Source organism: Ochotona curzoniae, unplaced genomic scaffold (assembly GCF_017591425.1).
Source record: "Ochotona curzoniae isolate NIBS_2020 unplaced genomic scaffold, NIBS_Ocur_1.0 contig_43, whole genome shotgun sequence".
Lineage (NCBI taxonomy): Eukaryota > Metazoa > Chordata > Mammalia > Lagomorpha > Ochotonidae > Ochotona > Ochotona curzoniae.
Genome location: NW_024466218.1, coordinates 18,625,693 through 18,640,264, shown reverse-complemented (window position 1 = coordinate 18,640,264; position 14,572 = coordinate 18,625,693). Strand labels below are relative to the sequence as shown.

Sequence of the window (14,572 nt, the reverse complement as noted above, 5' to 3'; positions counted from 1 at the left end):
TGATTTTAAAAATCTGGATATACCCCAGAGGACAATGGTATAGGAAAACCTAGGGGGAAAAGCTTTTATGTATATTTCCCAATGCTGAGGATTGGAGGCCAAGTCAAATGAGTTTCCCCCAGGGAAAACGTAGGTATGACTTGGAGCAGACCTTGTCTCCACACAGTCATTGTATTTCTGTTGGTTTTGCTTATGAACACTTGGCTCAACATCCTATTTTTTCTGTTTGTGCTCATAGCTTTTTGTGAAACTGGCAACTTCGAAGACTGCAGTAGAGGACTCAGGTGAGGGGGCTGCTCCACACTGATGGGGACAGGTTGGTGGTGGGATTTACATGGCCCTAAGTGTGTCTGTGAGAAAGGCAGTTTGAGAAAAAATAAAAAAGGCAGTTCGATGTGTCTTACAGTAGAGAATGTAGAGGCATACAGTAGGGTTAACAAGGTGTCAGAAGGCAGGAGGGGAGGACCTAATGGTGAGTGGGTAGAAAGGAGGTGGAGGGAGGACAACAGTATGTCTGTGTGTGGATTGGTGAGGAGAGGGTGAGGGGAAGCAATAGCAAAATCCTGGAAGTGTGAGGAAGCAATTAAGGGAGGGCAGCTTCCAGCTGCGGCCTGTTCCCGTATTGCTGCCTTACATGTGAATGAATGGTCAGTGGTGAAATCAAATGGTGGGGGGCTCCAGAGACAGGTGCTCACTCTGACTTCCTGGGAAGTCTGGGTTGAAGCCCATTTGGGCTCTGTTAATACCAACTGCTGTGAAAGCAGCCAGATGAATGGCCTTGTGGTCAGTGAAATCAGATACCCAAGCCACGTGTTTGCAAAGGCTGCCAGTGCAAGACTAGGCACCAGGAAGCAAGTTTCACCCAATCCTTCTCCTTCAGAAAGTCTCTCAATCCAAAACAAAAGGAATTTGGTGCCCCCTTTTGACTCCAAACAATTATTTTTGCTACATACCCAGTTGTATGTTTTTCCTGAAAATGTGGAGTGCTGGGAGCTACTGAGGTGAACTTTTTTGACCAAGAAAACAAAGGCTGAACTTCCTCCTCAGTTTGATTGTTCCAGCCTTGAGGCATTCCTGCTCAAGGATTTGGTCCATGTTAAAATGAGTGTTGGGCCAGAATTGCCATCTTCCAGTAATTCACCAAGGTGACTAATGCAAAGGCAAACAGGAGATGCACCCATGTTCTCCAGGCCTTGCAGAGAACATGTTGTTCTTTTGGCCACACACATACACAGTGACGAGAAAGGGAACCTTGTTGGCATCCAGGAAATGGGCACTGCTCAAAAAGGACCAACGTGAAACTGGAAGAATGCCATGTTCCCCAGCATGCTGTTGGCGCTCCTGTAAACAAACAAGTTATGGGCAAGATTCTTGCCAAAGGAACAAATGTTGGTAGTGGGTATATTAAACACTCCAGTTGCTGAGCTAGCTTCCTGAAATGTGTGAATGAAAAATGATCAGGAAAAGAAGGAAGTCAAAGAGAAATTCCTGGGTTTAGCTGAAGCACCAGCCAGCTCCACCCAGAGAAGCCCACTGTATCAGAACCCATGGAAACCTGCCTGGGCTGCTGGACTCATTCCCCATGAATTTATGGCATAAAAAGGGAGAAAAACCAAAACCAAAACCAAAGACCCCTTGATGGAAACAGAAGATATCATGAGGGAGAGATGTAGTTAGTTATGCCCTTCCTCCACGCAGCATCTTGGAGGCCTTGTGAGCTCACCACCACTCTAATGCATTTCACTGGAGATGAGCCAGGGTGGGAGGTGGGTGTGAAAGGTCACCCTCCTGGCATGTTTCTGAACTCAGGCCCCTCTCTTCCACTGCAGACAAAGCATACATGTTGCACATCAACATGCTGGATAAGATCCGAGAAGAGTGGCAGAGTGAGCACATCAAAGCCTGTGAGGTATGGGAAAGCAGAAGCTCGTGGGGATGGGCAGGTCTTCTGCCTGGGACCAGGAGAATGTGGTGTTGTAAAAATGCTCTCATCCACTTTTATTTTACCCACTTTGCATAGAATATGGGCAAGTTTGAAATCAAGAAGTTAAAAAATTGTTTCATTTGATTTATTGGAAAGGAAGATACACAAAGGAAGGAGAGAAAGAGAAGAAGATGTTGTGTCCGATGATTCACTCCCCAAGTGGCCACAGCTGCTGGAGCTGAGCTGATCCAAAGCCAGGAGCCAGGAGCTTCTTCCGCGTCTCCCATGCGGGTGCAGGGTCCCAAGGCATTGGGCCATCCTTGACTGCCTTCCCATGCCACATGCAGGGAGCTTATTGGGAAGTGGGGCTGCCGGGATTAGAACCAGCACCCATATGGGATCCTGGCACATTCCAGGCGAGGACTTTAGCCACTATGCTATCGTGCCAGGCCCTGTTTCATTTGATTTAAAAGGCGAAGAAAGAGATCTTCCATTCAGATTCACTGCCCAAGTGCCCATAACAATTAGAGCTGGGTCAGGCTGAAGCCAGGAGTCTGCAACTCAATCTGAGTCTCTCACATGGGTGAAAGGAACCCAAGTAGTTGTGTTACCAGCTGATGTCTTCCAGGGTGCGCACTAGCACTTTGGTGAAATCAGAAGTGGATCTGGATCATGAACCCAGCCACTCCAGTTTGGGATGTGGGTATCCCAAGTACTGTGCTATCTACTGTACCAAAAATCTGCTCCAGGAATCCAAGTAAAGAGTGAAGAAACTGGATGAACTTACCTTCTGTCAATCTAAACAACAGGAAAAACAGGGGATTATCCAAAATTATGTATTTGGGAATAACAGAGAAGTGCAGTGTGCATGGCCCATGAAACTGTGGGCATATTTAAAGAGGATGAGTCAAGTGGAGGCTTTTAGGGGTTAAAAATGGGGAGAATGGTGTCAGATATTTGGAAATAATAGTCTTTTGCCACAGTGATTAATAACTCGGGGGTGAGTCCAAGAGAATTTCTGGGCAGATGTCCTTGGAAAAGTGCTTTTTGGTTGAGGTTGCCCCTGTGTAATGCAGCTAAGGCAGAGTCTTTTGTCATAGTTACTAACATTCAATCATAAAAATCCTTTCTATATAGTCTACTGAATTTATTTTTAAAATTTATTTTTCTTATTTAATTTATTTGTAAGGCAGAGGGAGAGGTCTTTCATCCGCTGATTTACTCCCCAAGTGCCCACGATGGCCAGGGCTGGACCAGGCCCAAGCTAGGAGTGGGAAATTCAGTTTGGGTCTCTTATAAATGGCAGGAACTCAAGTGCTTCAGCCATCATCTGCTCCTTCTCAGGGTGCACATTAGCAGGAAGTGGCAGTCAGACCAGAGCCGGGACTTGAACCCAGGCACTCTGAGGCAGGTTGGGGTGTCCCAAATGGCATCTTCACCACTGCAGCAAACTCCTGCCCCTGCGTTAGTGCTACCAAAAGTGACTTGTCTTGATTCTGACAGTGTTCATGTCTTCCATGTACTAAAGTTTATCTTTTTGCTGCCTCTGCATCCTGACTGCCCAGATCTTGTGTCCCATCTGCTCCCCTGCCCTCTCTTCCCAACTGTGTGCTTTGTCTAGATTGTTTTTTTAATTGGAAAGTCAGACATACAGAGAGGAAGATCTTCCATCCATTAATTCATTCCCCCAAGCTGCCACAACTGCCAGAGCTGAGCTGATCCAAAGCCAAGAGCCCGGAGCTTCTTCTAGGTCTCCCACAGGGTGCAGGGTCCCAAGGCATTGGGCCATCCTCAACTGCTTTCTGAGGTCACAAGCAGGGAGCTGGGTGGGAAGCGGGGCTGCTGGGATTAGAACTGGGACCCATATGGGATCCTGGTGCATTCAAGGCGAGGACTTTAACCATTAGGCTGCTGTGCCAGGCCAAACCATGTGCTTTGAAGGAATTATCTCCAGTCCTCGTCCCTGCCTGCCTTAACTGCTTTCTTGGTGATTTGCATCATGTAATCAATCTCTAAGCCACCACAGGAGCTTTTGCAGTTCTATTCTAATCTGACTTGTCTCAAACATCTTATTCCATAGATCACTATCCCTCTCTAAAACAGTCTTCTCTGCTTTGCTTCGCTAATGCCACACTCTCCTGAGAAAACCTGTGAGTTCTGCCATATCTATGGATGCCCACTCACTGTTCTTTGACTTCTTTGCAATGGAAATTGACAAAAGGTTGACGTGATCCAGAGTGCCTGAGCACAGGGAGGCAGCCTGGGGGAAGCAGTTCATCTGTGAAGGATTTCCCCTGGCTGTTCCCGCTCTGCACCTGGCCCAGAGTTCTGGCTTGTCCCTCTCAGCATGTGACACTTGGGTTTGCGCCATTTTGGAGTTTTGCACGTTTGGTTCCTTCTTGTGCACATGGTTTACCCACAGTGATGATGTAGCTCATTGCTGCCTCCCCGGGTTGGGCATGCCCAGGGCTGGGGAAGTTCCTAACAGGATCTTATGTGGTGAAGATGGGGGCTGTAGCTTCTAATAAGTGTGGAGTGACCTGTGGTGGGAGATAAGTACATGCTGGGAGTGTCTTCATTTTGAGAGTCCTGTTTTAATACAGTTACAATATCATATGCATTTTATAGATTCACTTTAGTATAAAAACTGTATGGGAATGATAATATTTAGGAGACGGTTATTCTGAAGAAGGAGAAGGTGATCAAGATTGGGGAACTCACTGTGGGTCTTCAACAGAATGTGAACAAAGCCAGGGGGATGGTATATAGAAATTGTATCTCCCTTTCTGATTTCATATGAACTTTCTATAATGTAGAAAATTATATATTATCTATAAAGGTAATGTGACATTATGTAGATACTAAAATATTTAAAAATGAAAATGAAGCATTTTCTCCAATGTACCCCAAGGAGTAGGGCAATTGGACATGAGCTGTTAAGTGGGTAAGCTGCTGATGAGTATAGGACATTCATTATACTTCCCTCTCTTCTGTTGGACATGTTTGAAATTTTATATTATAAAAAGTTGTGGGCCCAGCGCGGTGGCGCAGTGGTTAAGGTCCTCACCTTGCACGCCCGGGATCCCATATGGGCGCCGGTTCTATCCCGACAGCCCCGCTTCCCTTCCAGCTCCCTGCCTGTGGCCTGGGAAAGCAGTTGAGGACGGCCCAAAGCTTTGGGACCCTGCACCCGCGTGGGAGACCCGGAAGAGGCTCCTAGCTTCAGATTGGCATAGTATCGGCCGTTGTGCTCACTTGGGGAGTGAATCATGGGACGGAAGATCTTCCTCTCTGTCTCTCCTCTCTGTATATCCGCCTTTCCAATAAAAAAATAAATAAAATAAATCTTAAAAAAAAAGTTTTAACATACAGTAGCTGTGGCAGTAAATCTTTAAGAAGATAGGTTAACATCCCTATGGACTAGGATATCATGTACTTTGTAGATTGGCTTGATATTTTCAGACATTGCTTATCTCCAAAAATCAATTGTTCATGCATTAACTTCTAACTTTTTTTTATTAAGGAAGATTTTAAACATATACCAAGATAAAAGATAAGTGTAAGGGCCTCATATCCTAATCCTAGTTAAGCAGCTTCAGTGATTATAACCGTCTTGCCAGACACATTCATTCATCACCGGCTGGGAGGGCCTACTTAGGCTCTGGTAGGCTGCCCAGGTGCAGATGTTTGTTGGACAGTTGAAAATGTGAGCTGGAACTCAGGGTAGAGCCCTGATGTTTGGGATCATCATCCCATCTTGCCTTCAGACTCTCTTCAGGCCTGTTTGGGTTCATGCAGTAGTAGAGTCCCTTGGCACTGTTTGTCCCTGGTCAGAGTTCCTGAGCTTCCCGAGCATGGTGGTAGGTAGGTAGCACCCTATTGGACACAAAGCTTGCAGATACCTGGAGTGTGACATGGTTTAAGTCACAACCAGTGTAGATGAATAGCCCCTTTCTCTGCATGCAGATGTACATGTAGTTGTTTTTCTGCAGGTGTTTGAAGCTCAAGAATGTGAACGAATAAACTTCTTCAGGAATGCCTTGTGGTTACATGTGAATCATCTGTCCAAACAGTGTGTCGTTAGCGATGATGTAAGTCAGAAGCCTTCACGTGGTGTTGTGGCTGTGCCTATGGGACTCATTAGAGGGAAAGCATAACATTGACGAGTTCCTCTTCCCCGCTTCTCCTCCCCCATACACACTCCATTTGAGGTTCAGGGAAGTAAAGTAGCTGGCCTACAGCCAGCCACACAGTGAGTTGATGGAATACCCAGATAAATGTGTATCTTGCTCGAATCCTAGTCCATTTTACTAAGAAATGGAGAAGCAGAGGAGGAAACTCAAATACAATGTATGGGAGACAGACATTTTACAGCAGAAATGTAAACTGCTGTGAGACTGCTGTGGTCTGGAGTGGGGTCACTCCAGGAAGACATCAAGTACCAGCAGACTGGTCAGGCTCGTGGTCATTCAGGCTCACTCCAAGACTCAGGATTTACTTCAGCCATTGTCCAGGTTGAACATCAAATCAGGTTGTCACACCTTTGCTAAGACACCCATGCTCAGATGGGACATTCCTGTTAGAAGAGCAATTCAACATCCACAAACCCATAGGACTCAATGGAAGAAACTTGTTTTTAGTTAGGTGATTGTCTTGACACTTGTGTGGGGCCTTGGTTTGTGTCACAGGCCTTGGTGTGTATGTGTGTTTTGGTTCCATTAGTATAATTGCTCAGATTTTTCAAGTTTGTGTCCTGCCACAGAGACACAGTTCTCATCATCTTTAAAAAATTGTACTCTCGCAAAGGCATAAGAGAAAAGCTTTTGTATGAGCTTGGGACTTGGGCATTTCTTATTTTTCTTTCTTATCCAAAACAGCAAAACTTGGAAGAGAGTTGCCATTTATCAAATATTTTTTTAATGGGCGTTGTCACAGTTGTCATTGACTTTCCTCTGCTTGTTGATCTGTCCTCTTTTTGCTAGATGTATGAGCAGGTCCGGAAGAGTTTGGAGATGTGCAGCATCGAGAAGGACATCGAATACTTTGTGAATCAGCGCAAAACTGGACAGACCCCACCAGGTGAATGTGGTGGTGGGGAGTGGGGAGGGTCATTTAAGCAATCCTGCGAGCTTTTCTTGTCCGAGGTCATGGACACTGTAAGACACCTGCCTCTTAATGTTTCACTTCTCAATGCTTTTCCCAGCACCCATCATGTATGAGAACTTCTACTGCCAGAAGAATGCAGCGCCTCCAGGGAAAGCTACCGGACCCAATGTCGCAAGGTAGTATCAGCCGCCCTTTACATAAGCATTTTGATTATTTAAGATATATGTAAAATTTGTAGTTGGCACAGAGAAATGTCAACACCGTGGGGCAGACATGAGAATTGGAAGCTTTCTACCACTGCCTCTGCTGAGTACAATTGCCAGTTTGTTGGAAATAGCACTTTTGGGACAAATAGAAGCTGGATTTTACTAGTTATGGTTCAAGGAGGACTGGACTGTGTTTGGGTGGGGTCATTACTGATTTATGATACCTTTCGTCAAGCCTGTGGAAAGCAGGAGCCACAACTGCCCCTGAGGGTCCAGTCTGGTTAGCCTTTTAGTTAGAAGTATTTTTTTAAGTGGTGGTGGTGGTGTGTGTGTGGGGGGGGGAGGGGAGGAACTCCAAAATATATTATTTCATGATATGTGAAAATTATAAAAAATTCAGATTTTGATGTTTGCAAGTAAAATTTTATTAGAACATAGCCACTCTTGGTGGACTGGCTTTGTGAGTGGCTAACTTTCCTGCTGGAGCTGAGCGGTCCCAAGGGAGACAGTGTAGGTAGCAAAGCCTGAATCACTTACACTTTAGTGTACAGGAAAAGCTCGCTGCCCTCCATAAATGACCCCTAGGAGAGAAAACTCTTGGCTGTTGTCTTTTCAGTCCAGTTTCAGTAAAGATGGGCAGTTTTGGGAGGAACTGCATGATTATAACTGATATTTAAGAATGCCAGGTACTGTTCAAATCAGTTAATATGAACAGGTCAATTTAACTTTCAATATGAAGTGGGGGAGCTGATTATATGAGGTACTTCAAATCTTTCCAGAAAATGAAATTAAAAGCTAAATTTGATTGGGGGGCAGTCATTTGGGCAGTTAAGATGTCCTCGACCCAGATTGGAAATCCTGGGTTTGATTCCTGCCCAAGCTCCTGATGTGGCTTCCCATTAATGCATCCATGGGAGGCCATGGTGATTGGGTTTCTGCTACTCTCATGAGAGACTTGGAATGTATTCTTACCTCCCGGCTTAGCCTTGGCTGTTGCAGACATTTGAAGGATAAATCAGTGAATACATTTTCTTTTCCACTCCCTCTGTTTTTGTGTCTTTCTGCATCTCAAATAGACACATAAATAGACCTAAACAACAGTAACTTTTGATACAAGAATCTTAAAATCCATGTGCAGTTTTTCATAATATGTATTCTCCATGAATTTTTTTTAGTGTTTAGATATGTATTTGAAAGTCCTCAGGAGGGAGGGAGAGAGAGAGAGAGAGAGAGAGAGAGAGAGAGAGAGAGAGAGATCTTCCATCTAGTGTTTCACTCTCCATATTGCCCAACAGCCAGGGCTGAGCCAGGTTGGAGTCAGAAGCCAATATCTACCACATGGATCCAGGGGCCAAAGCAGTTGGGCCACTTCCTGTTGCTTTCTCAGGCCATTAGCAGGGAGCTGGATCAAAAGTGGAATATAGAACTGGGAACAGAGGGTGGCTCTCCCTCTTTCCTTTCGAGACACACCCCAGCTTTCTCTGGGAAGGTACTTCCCCCTTCCCTCTTCTTTCCCCACAAATAAACTTTTCTGACTGAGAAAAGAAGAAGAAGAACTGGGAATAGAACAGGTGACTATGTGGGCATGCTGGCATTGCAGATGGTGGCTTTACCCATAAAACCACAAAGCTAGCCTTGAGCTTTAAGATTGATGTATTTATTTATTTGAAAAGCAGAGTTACTGAGACAAAGGGTGAGGCAGAGAGTGATAGAGAGATTTCATCCATTGGCTCACTTCTGAAATGGCCACCAAGGCTGGGGCTTGGCCAAACTGATGCCAGGAGCCTGGAGCTCCATCCAGGTTTTCCATACGGATGGCAAGGGCCCAAGCATGTGGGCCCTCTTGTGAAACCTGTCAGAAGCTTTCCTATCTTCTGCAAGCTTTCCCAGGGAACTAGACTGAAAGTGGGGCAGCCAGAGCTTGAACTGGGCTCATATGAGATGCCTGCTGGTACCAGCCTAACCCACTGTGCCATTCTTGAAGGTACCTTGTTTTCCCATTTTACACATGAAGATGTTGGTGGTCAGAGCTCAGGAAATCTCACACACAGAGATGAGAGTTTAATTTTGCTAGTCTGGGCAATGAGGATGGGGCTCTGTGCTCCTAACCACCACACACCTTGGTTGTTCTGTGTCAAGCCAGAGCTGCAGTGTAGATTTCCACAGGCCAGCGCTGTAGATCATTTGTTTCAGTTGGCCTTTTCTTGTCCTTCTGGCATAGAAACCAGATCCAGTTAGAGTGTGACCTACTGGTAGCATGAACCAGAAAATGATAAAAACAACAAGAACACATGTGGTCACTTTTGGTTTTCTTTTCTTGCAGGAGAGGACCCCTGCCAGTTCCTCAAAATGTACCAGGTATGCCACCAAGGCAGACCTCTGGAGAGCCCATGTCAGGTGGTTCTCCAAGGTTGAATTACTGGAAGTTTGAAGTAAGGGGAAAGAAAAGGATTCTTCTAAAAGGAGCCTGTATTGGAATCTTACAGTCATACCATTTTTCATCGAGTAAAATTTTGTTATTGGCTTATAGTTTATCAAAAACATTCAGTTACAGAAATGACAAAAGAAACTTCATTGAATGCTCAAGTGCCTACAAAAATGGTCTGAGTTGGATCATAAAAACAGCAGAGCTGAGGTGCTGTGTCATTTCCCTTAGATTACACAGAGATACAACTACGGAAGTCATAGCTGTGTAGAAACATCTGCCTAAGTGTGTTGTGTACATGTTACACTCTCTACAATATGATCATTTAGCAACCTCACCAGTCCCTCTTTCCTCTAAACTCCTATGGGACCTTTGGTGAACCACACATCTGCTTATGTTTTGTTAGTTGCATTGCTTGGAGAGTCGTAAGATCCTTGAAGGCCCTTTATCTTTTCCTGCATCCCATTGCAAACCTGACACAGTACTGGATACATACCAGGTGGTCAACAAATATGTATTATTTGAGAGTTAAAAAAAAAAGATACTCGTCTCTGTCCAAAGGAATGAGGACCCAGGACAACTTATGCTGTGCTTAGGAGTTCGAGGAAAAAAAAAAATCAATGGCTGAAAAGCGTGGGTGAAATTGTATCTTGGCACAATATGATGATTCTATTATTTCTTGTTGCTTTATAATTACCATTGGATATTGTGGTTACTGTTTATCAGTGTGTGAAGATGTGTTTAACTGTGGGTGCTAATACCTAGGCTTGTAGGCCAAAAGGGCCAAGAAATAATGTCTCGGCTTGCAGTCCTTACTACCATGTATAATTTTTGTTGTCAGATTTTTTTTTTTTGTTACAAAAGAGCGGTCATTCCAGTCTTCTAGTGAAGTGCCTTGGTTTGAAAAGGGCTAAGATATTATTGAGAAAAAATTAGTAGTTTAATGTTTTTCTGTTTCTTCACCTTCGCAGATGACCCCGGTTACTCCGTGATTTCGGACTATAGCTTGGTCTATCAGTGATGTTGTCGGTAAGAAGTTTTAATTTTCACAGACTCATGCTGTAAGTAGATTCATCATGTGTCTCTGAAACATCTGTAAAATACCACCACAAACAAGCAAGGCCATACATATGGCTGGCACAAGGTGGCCTTGCTTCTTTGTTGATTAGCTTATGGATTCCCAAACTGGAAACAACAGGAACCTCCGTATACCTTTGAATGGGGTGTTTTGCCTTTCTTAATCGCTCTACAATGATGAATTATCTTTTGTCTGTTCTTGTGAAGCTCTTTTCTTGCTATTATATACCTAGATTGAGGCATCTCACCTGCAAAGCGTGCAGATGCCTCACTGTTTCAGTCATTTTACCTTTAATGTTCCACTCCAGCCCCAATGTGGGAACAGTCAACAGAAGTCAGTGCAACAATCATAATTAGCATTGTAGAATTCCCCTGTACCAGATCAGTGCTGTTCAGGCACTTTACCTTGTTCCCAGTTAAAATCAGTTTCACAGATGCCAAGGAATAGTGGAGAAACCCGTTGCAGTCCTAAATGTGACATGTCATATGTGCAGCATTTTGGTACTCAGCGGGGAGAAGGTTCATTGTGGCTCATAGATTTGGAGGGTCACAGGCCACGGTCAGGTGGTTCTGTTTGTCCTCTCAGGGGGCAGAATGTGTGTGGAGGGAGGAGTACATGCAGGAGGCAGGGAGAAGCGGGGTTCTTCCTCCATGTTGTGTTTTCATGTAGCTCTCATGATTTTATTATTTTATTATGAGAGATCCTGCTATCCTAGGAACATACCCAGTCTAGTTACTTTCCAAGGCTCCATCTTCAGACACCATCATTCAATTCAGTTACATCCTTATCCATTAACATAGGATTCTGGGGATTGACACCTTAGCATTTGGGCCTTTGGGAAACACTCAGTTGTTTTCCAAGCTGTAACAGTCTTCATAAAGAATAATTCCTTGAACTCATGAGCTTAAGGTTAAGTTACATAGGGATATTTGAGCCAAAAAGTCTGAAAGGCCACATTCCTAAGTAGGTTTTTTTTTTCTTTCTGATGACTCTTTTTTTCTAATGTGTATACAGTGAAAATGTCCTACTTATTTGAAATAGTCTAAAGAGTTGATCACAGGCATATTCCCGAGTCAGTATGTTCCTGGGAGGTGGGTGGAATAAAGGAGAACTGGAACAGCCTCCTGCCCAGTGGTGTGGCTTGGTGTTGCTGACGTTTACTGTTGTTTGGGAAGCAGAAGTGTAGCAGTGCTCCCTGGTGATTTCCTGCAGTGTCCTTTCCATCCACTGGAAAGTGCTTGCACATCAAATGTGGACATTGAATGTTGCTTCTTTTCTGTCCTCTACAAACACCTTTTGACTTCCCACCAATTAGCTACTGAGGGCAGACTCCCTGTTATCTTAAAGAGCTAGAAATGACCAGCTGGTGTCTATTTACATGTAAGCATTAATCCTTAGATTGCTTGAGATGTACAGTTCAGAATCAAGCATCTTTGCTGTGGAAAGTAAAGAAACTGAAAGCTTTAAATATTCCATTCTCTGATTAAACATAGCTTTCTGATCTGTACTTACATTGCAGCCTTTACAAACAGCCATCATTCCTTTTTCATTTCTTGAGCCCCCCTCCATCTCACACGGGAGGCACAAAGTCCTGAGAAGAATCCTAGCAAGTCAATGACGTGGGATTCAAAGGTGAAACCTGCACCCTGCATATAAGGGATTACCATGGGACATGGTATAGGCAGGGCCACCAGTTTTACATTTTAATTCTTTATTTTCCTGCCCTTGCCTGTCCAAGTTCAGCATATATTCTAATGGCTGAAACTTTCAACCACTCCCTCTTCTTAAAGTCCAAGAATTTGACATTTGAATGCAAGATGCTGGTGCCATATGTTTATTTGAATTCAATCTCTCAAGTTCTGTAATTGTAGGGTCTGGGCCAGCTCAAGTAATACAGGCTCAACATTTATGCATGTGTATAGTTGATTTCAGGGAATTTAAAAACAGGAGCTGAGTTTAGTTAATAATTTAATTAACTGACATATCATATAACACTTGAATAGTTTGAATGTATGTTCAGGATGGAAATCTAAACTGAAAGATTTAGGCATTTATGTGTTATTCTGTAGTTGTTGGTTTTACTTGTTATTCTCTAATTCTCACTTCATTAGGCAAAGATACATTGTAGTTTTGAATTAAAATATGTGTATCAAGGAGGAGTACATGTCTCCCATAAGGGATGTTATCATTACATGCCATCTTCTTTTCTCACCACTTGTTTTCCTTGATCACACATACACACCTACTCTCCAAGAGAATGTATACCCTTCAGACTGAAGTGGTTCCTAATAATGAATGCTTTGTTGAAATGAATGTGCCTTGCTATTCTCTTTCAGAGAACAAAACTTGCTCCACCTAATGCTCCTGTGGAAAAAGCACCAAGAATGGCAGAATCCACAGCTAAATCCTGCCCTTGATGATGACTCTGAAGTGAACCCTTGCTGTAATGTTTTGATATCTTAAGTTGACGATAAGCATTTCTTTAGTTCAATGTAGGCTAACAGAGCTCTTTAGTTTCCTGATAGAGTTTACAAATTGCCCCAGACCAAAGAATTTTTCTTTCTCAGACAGGTACTGAAGTTGTGAGTGAGTTATTTCCTAGTCGAAAAGCAAGAACAGTTTCTGGGTTGAGTGCTGGCTCCTGAGACAGCAGAGGTGGCTGCCAAGGGGCCCTGCGAGCACTGGCGCAAGAGCTCACCCAGCCCTGGGCAGCAGGGATGGGGAGTTTTCATCCAGGCGCATGTTCCCAGGGGCACGAGATTGAAATGACCTTGCCTTTTGAGGCTGGAAGATTTAGCAGCCATCTGATTGTGTATTCTATGTCACAGATGAGGAAATTTGGCCCAGAGGATGAAATTGGGGTTTCATCTAGGGCTGCCAACTGACCAGGGACAGCCAGAAGCCGAGCATAAGCCAGGCTACATCACCACTCTGCCAGCCCCTGCTGAGCTCACCGTGCTCCTGCTGAACCTTAGGACACCATGTGTTTTTGCCAGAATTTTTCTAATTGGGAAATGTATTAGGGAGTCAGGGTTACATTTTCCAGTATGTACTATACTACAGAGTAGTATATTCAGTCCAACCTGAGAAGCCATAGTTTTTTTCTTCTGCTCTGGGCACTCATGTTCCCAGAACTGTGCGTAAATGAATTGAAAGAAGAGTTCTCATTTCTCCTCTTTTAATGTGAGCAGTGTAGCAGCTGCTTGTCAAGAGGGGAAACTTGCATCAGTTGGATATCCTTTTGGGAAACTGAATTTTGCAAAGGGTCATTGATTTTCCCGAACCAGACAAGCTCAGGAAATTTTCTTTTGTTTTCAGAATACTCTGTGTTTTCTTATTTATTATTGGCAGTTCCTCAGGGATTTCAATTTTCTCTTTCCCTTGGTCAGTGCAATGGTGTAAAGATGTTTTCCGAATGGAAAAAAAAATCGTATTTTCATTCTGTTGCTCTTTCAGTTTGATATGAAGTAGAATAAAGGCTTTTGATGATTTGGGATTTGTCGTGCATTGTTATGCTAACTGTATCTTTCTCCAAGTCTTGTTACATTTGTAATTGAGATACCAGAATGATAAAGTGCCCTGAGGGGAGGCCAAGTGGAGGTGGTACCCTACCCCTTTCTACAAATTCCTCCCAGCCTGAGTGGCAATGCCACTTGCTCTGGGTGGCACCATCCTTGCCTTGAGACCAATTTGGATCACACTACTGTATGGCCTCTTGCCCTCATTTTTCTTGTTATTATCCAATTGCTTTTGAATTTAATGGCTCAATCCCTGTTTTCCCTAGAAGACTGTGACCCCCATGAGAGCAGGACTGTGCTATCTTTTCTTCTGCT

General features: G+C 43.9%; 1 protein-coding gene across 2 annotated transcripts in view; it reads left to right on the top strand.

Annotated features, from left to right (window-relative positions):
• PSTPIP2 (proline-serine-threonine phosphatase interacting protein 2) overlaps positions 1-14,233 on the top strand; it is a 58,741-nt gene extending 44,508 nt beyond the window's left edge. The window contains exons 8-15 of one of the 2 annotated variants that reach the window (XM_040984966.1): positions 239-284; positions 1,830-1,909; positions 5,917-6,015; positions 6,907-7,003; positions 7,128-7,206; positions 9,560-9,594; positions 10,633-10,690; positions 13,076-14,233. In XM_040984966.1, the coding sequence (XP_040840900.1) occupies positions 239-284; positions 1,830-1,909; positions 5,917-6,015; positions 6,907-7,003; positions 7,128-7,206; positions 9,560-9,594; positions 10,633-10,682 (486 nt within the window). In that variant the 3' untranslated portion in view covers positions 10,683-10,690; positions 13,076-14,233. Of the gene's footprint in view, positions 1-238; positions 285-1,829; positions 1,910-5,916; positions 6,016-6,906; positions 7,004-7,127; positions 7,207-9,559; positions 9,595-10,632; positions 10,698-13,075 lie in introns of both variants that reach the window. The other variant, XM_040984967.1, reaches the window with a different exon arrangement.
• The last annotated feature ends 339 nt before the right edge of the window (positions 14,234-14,572 follow it).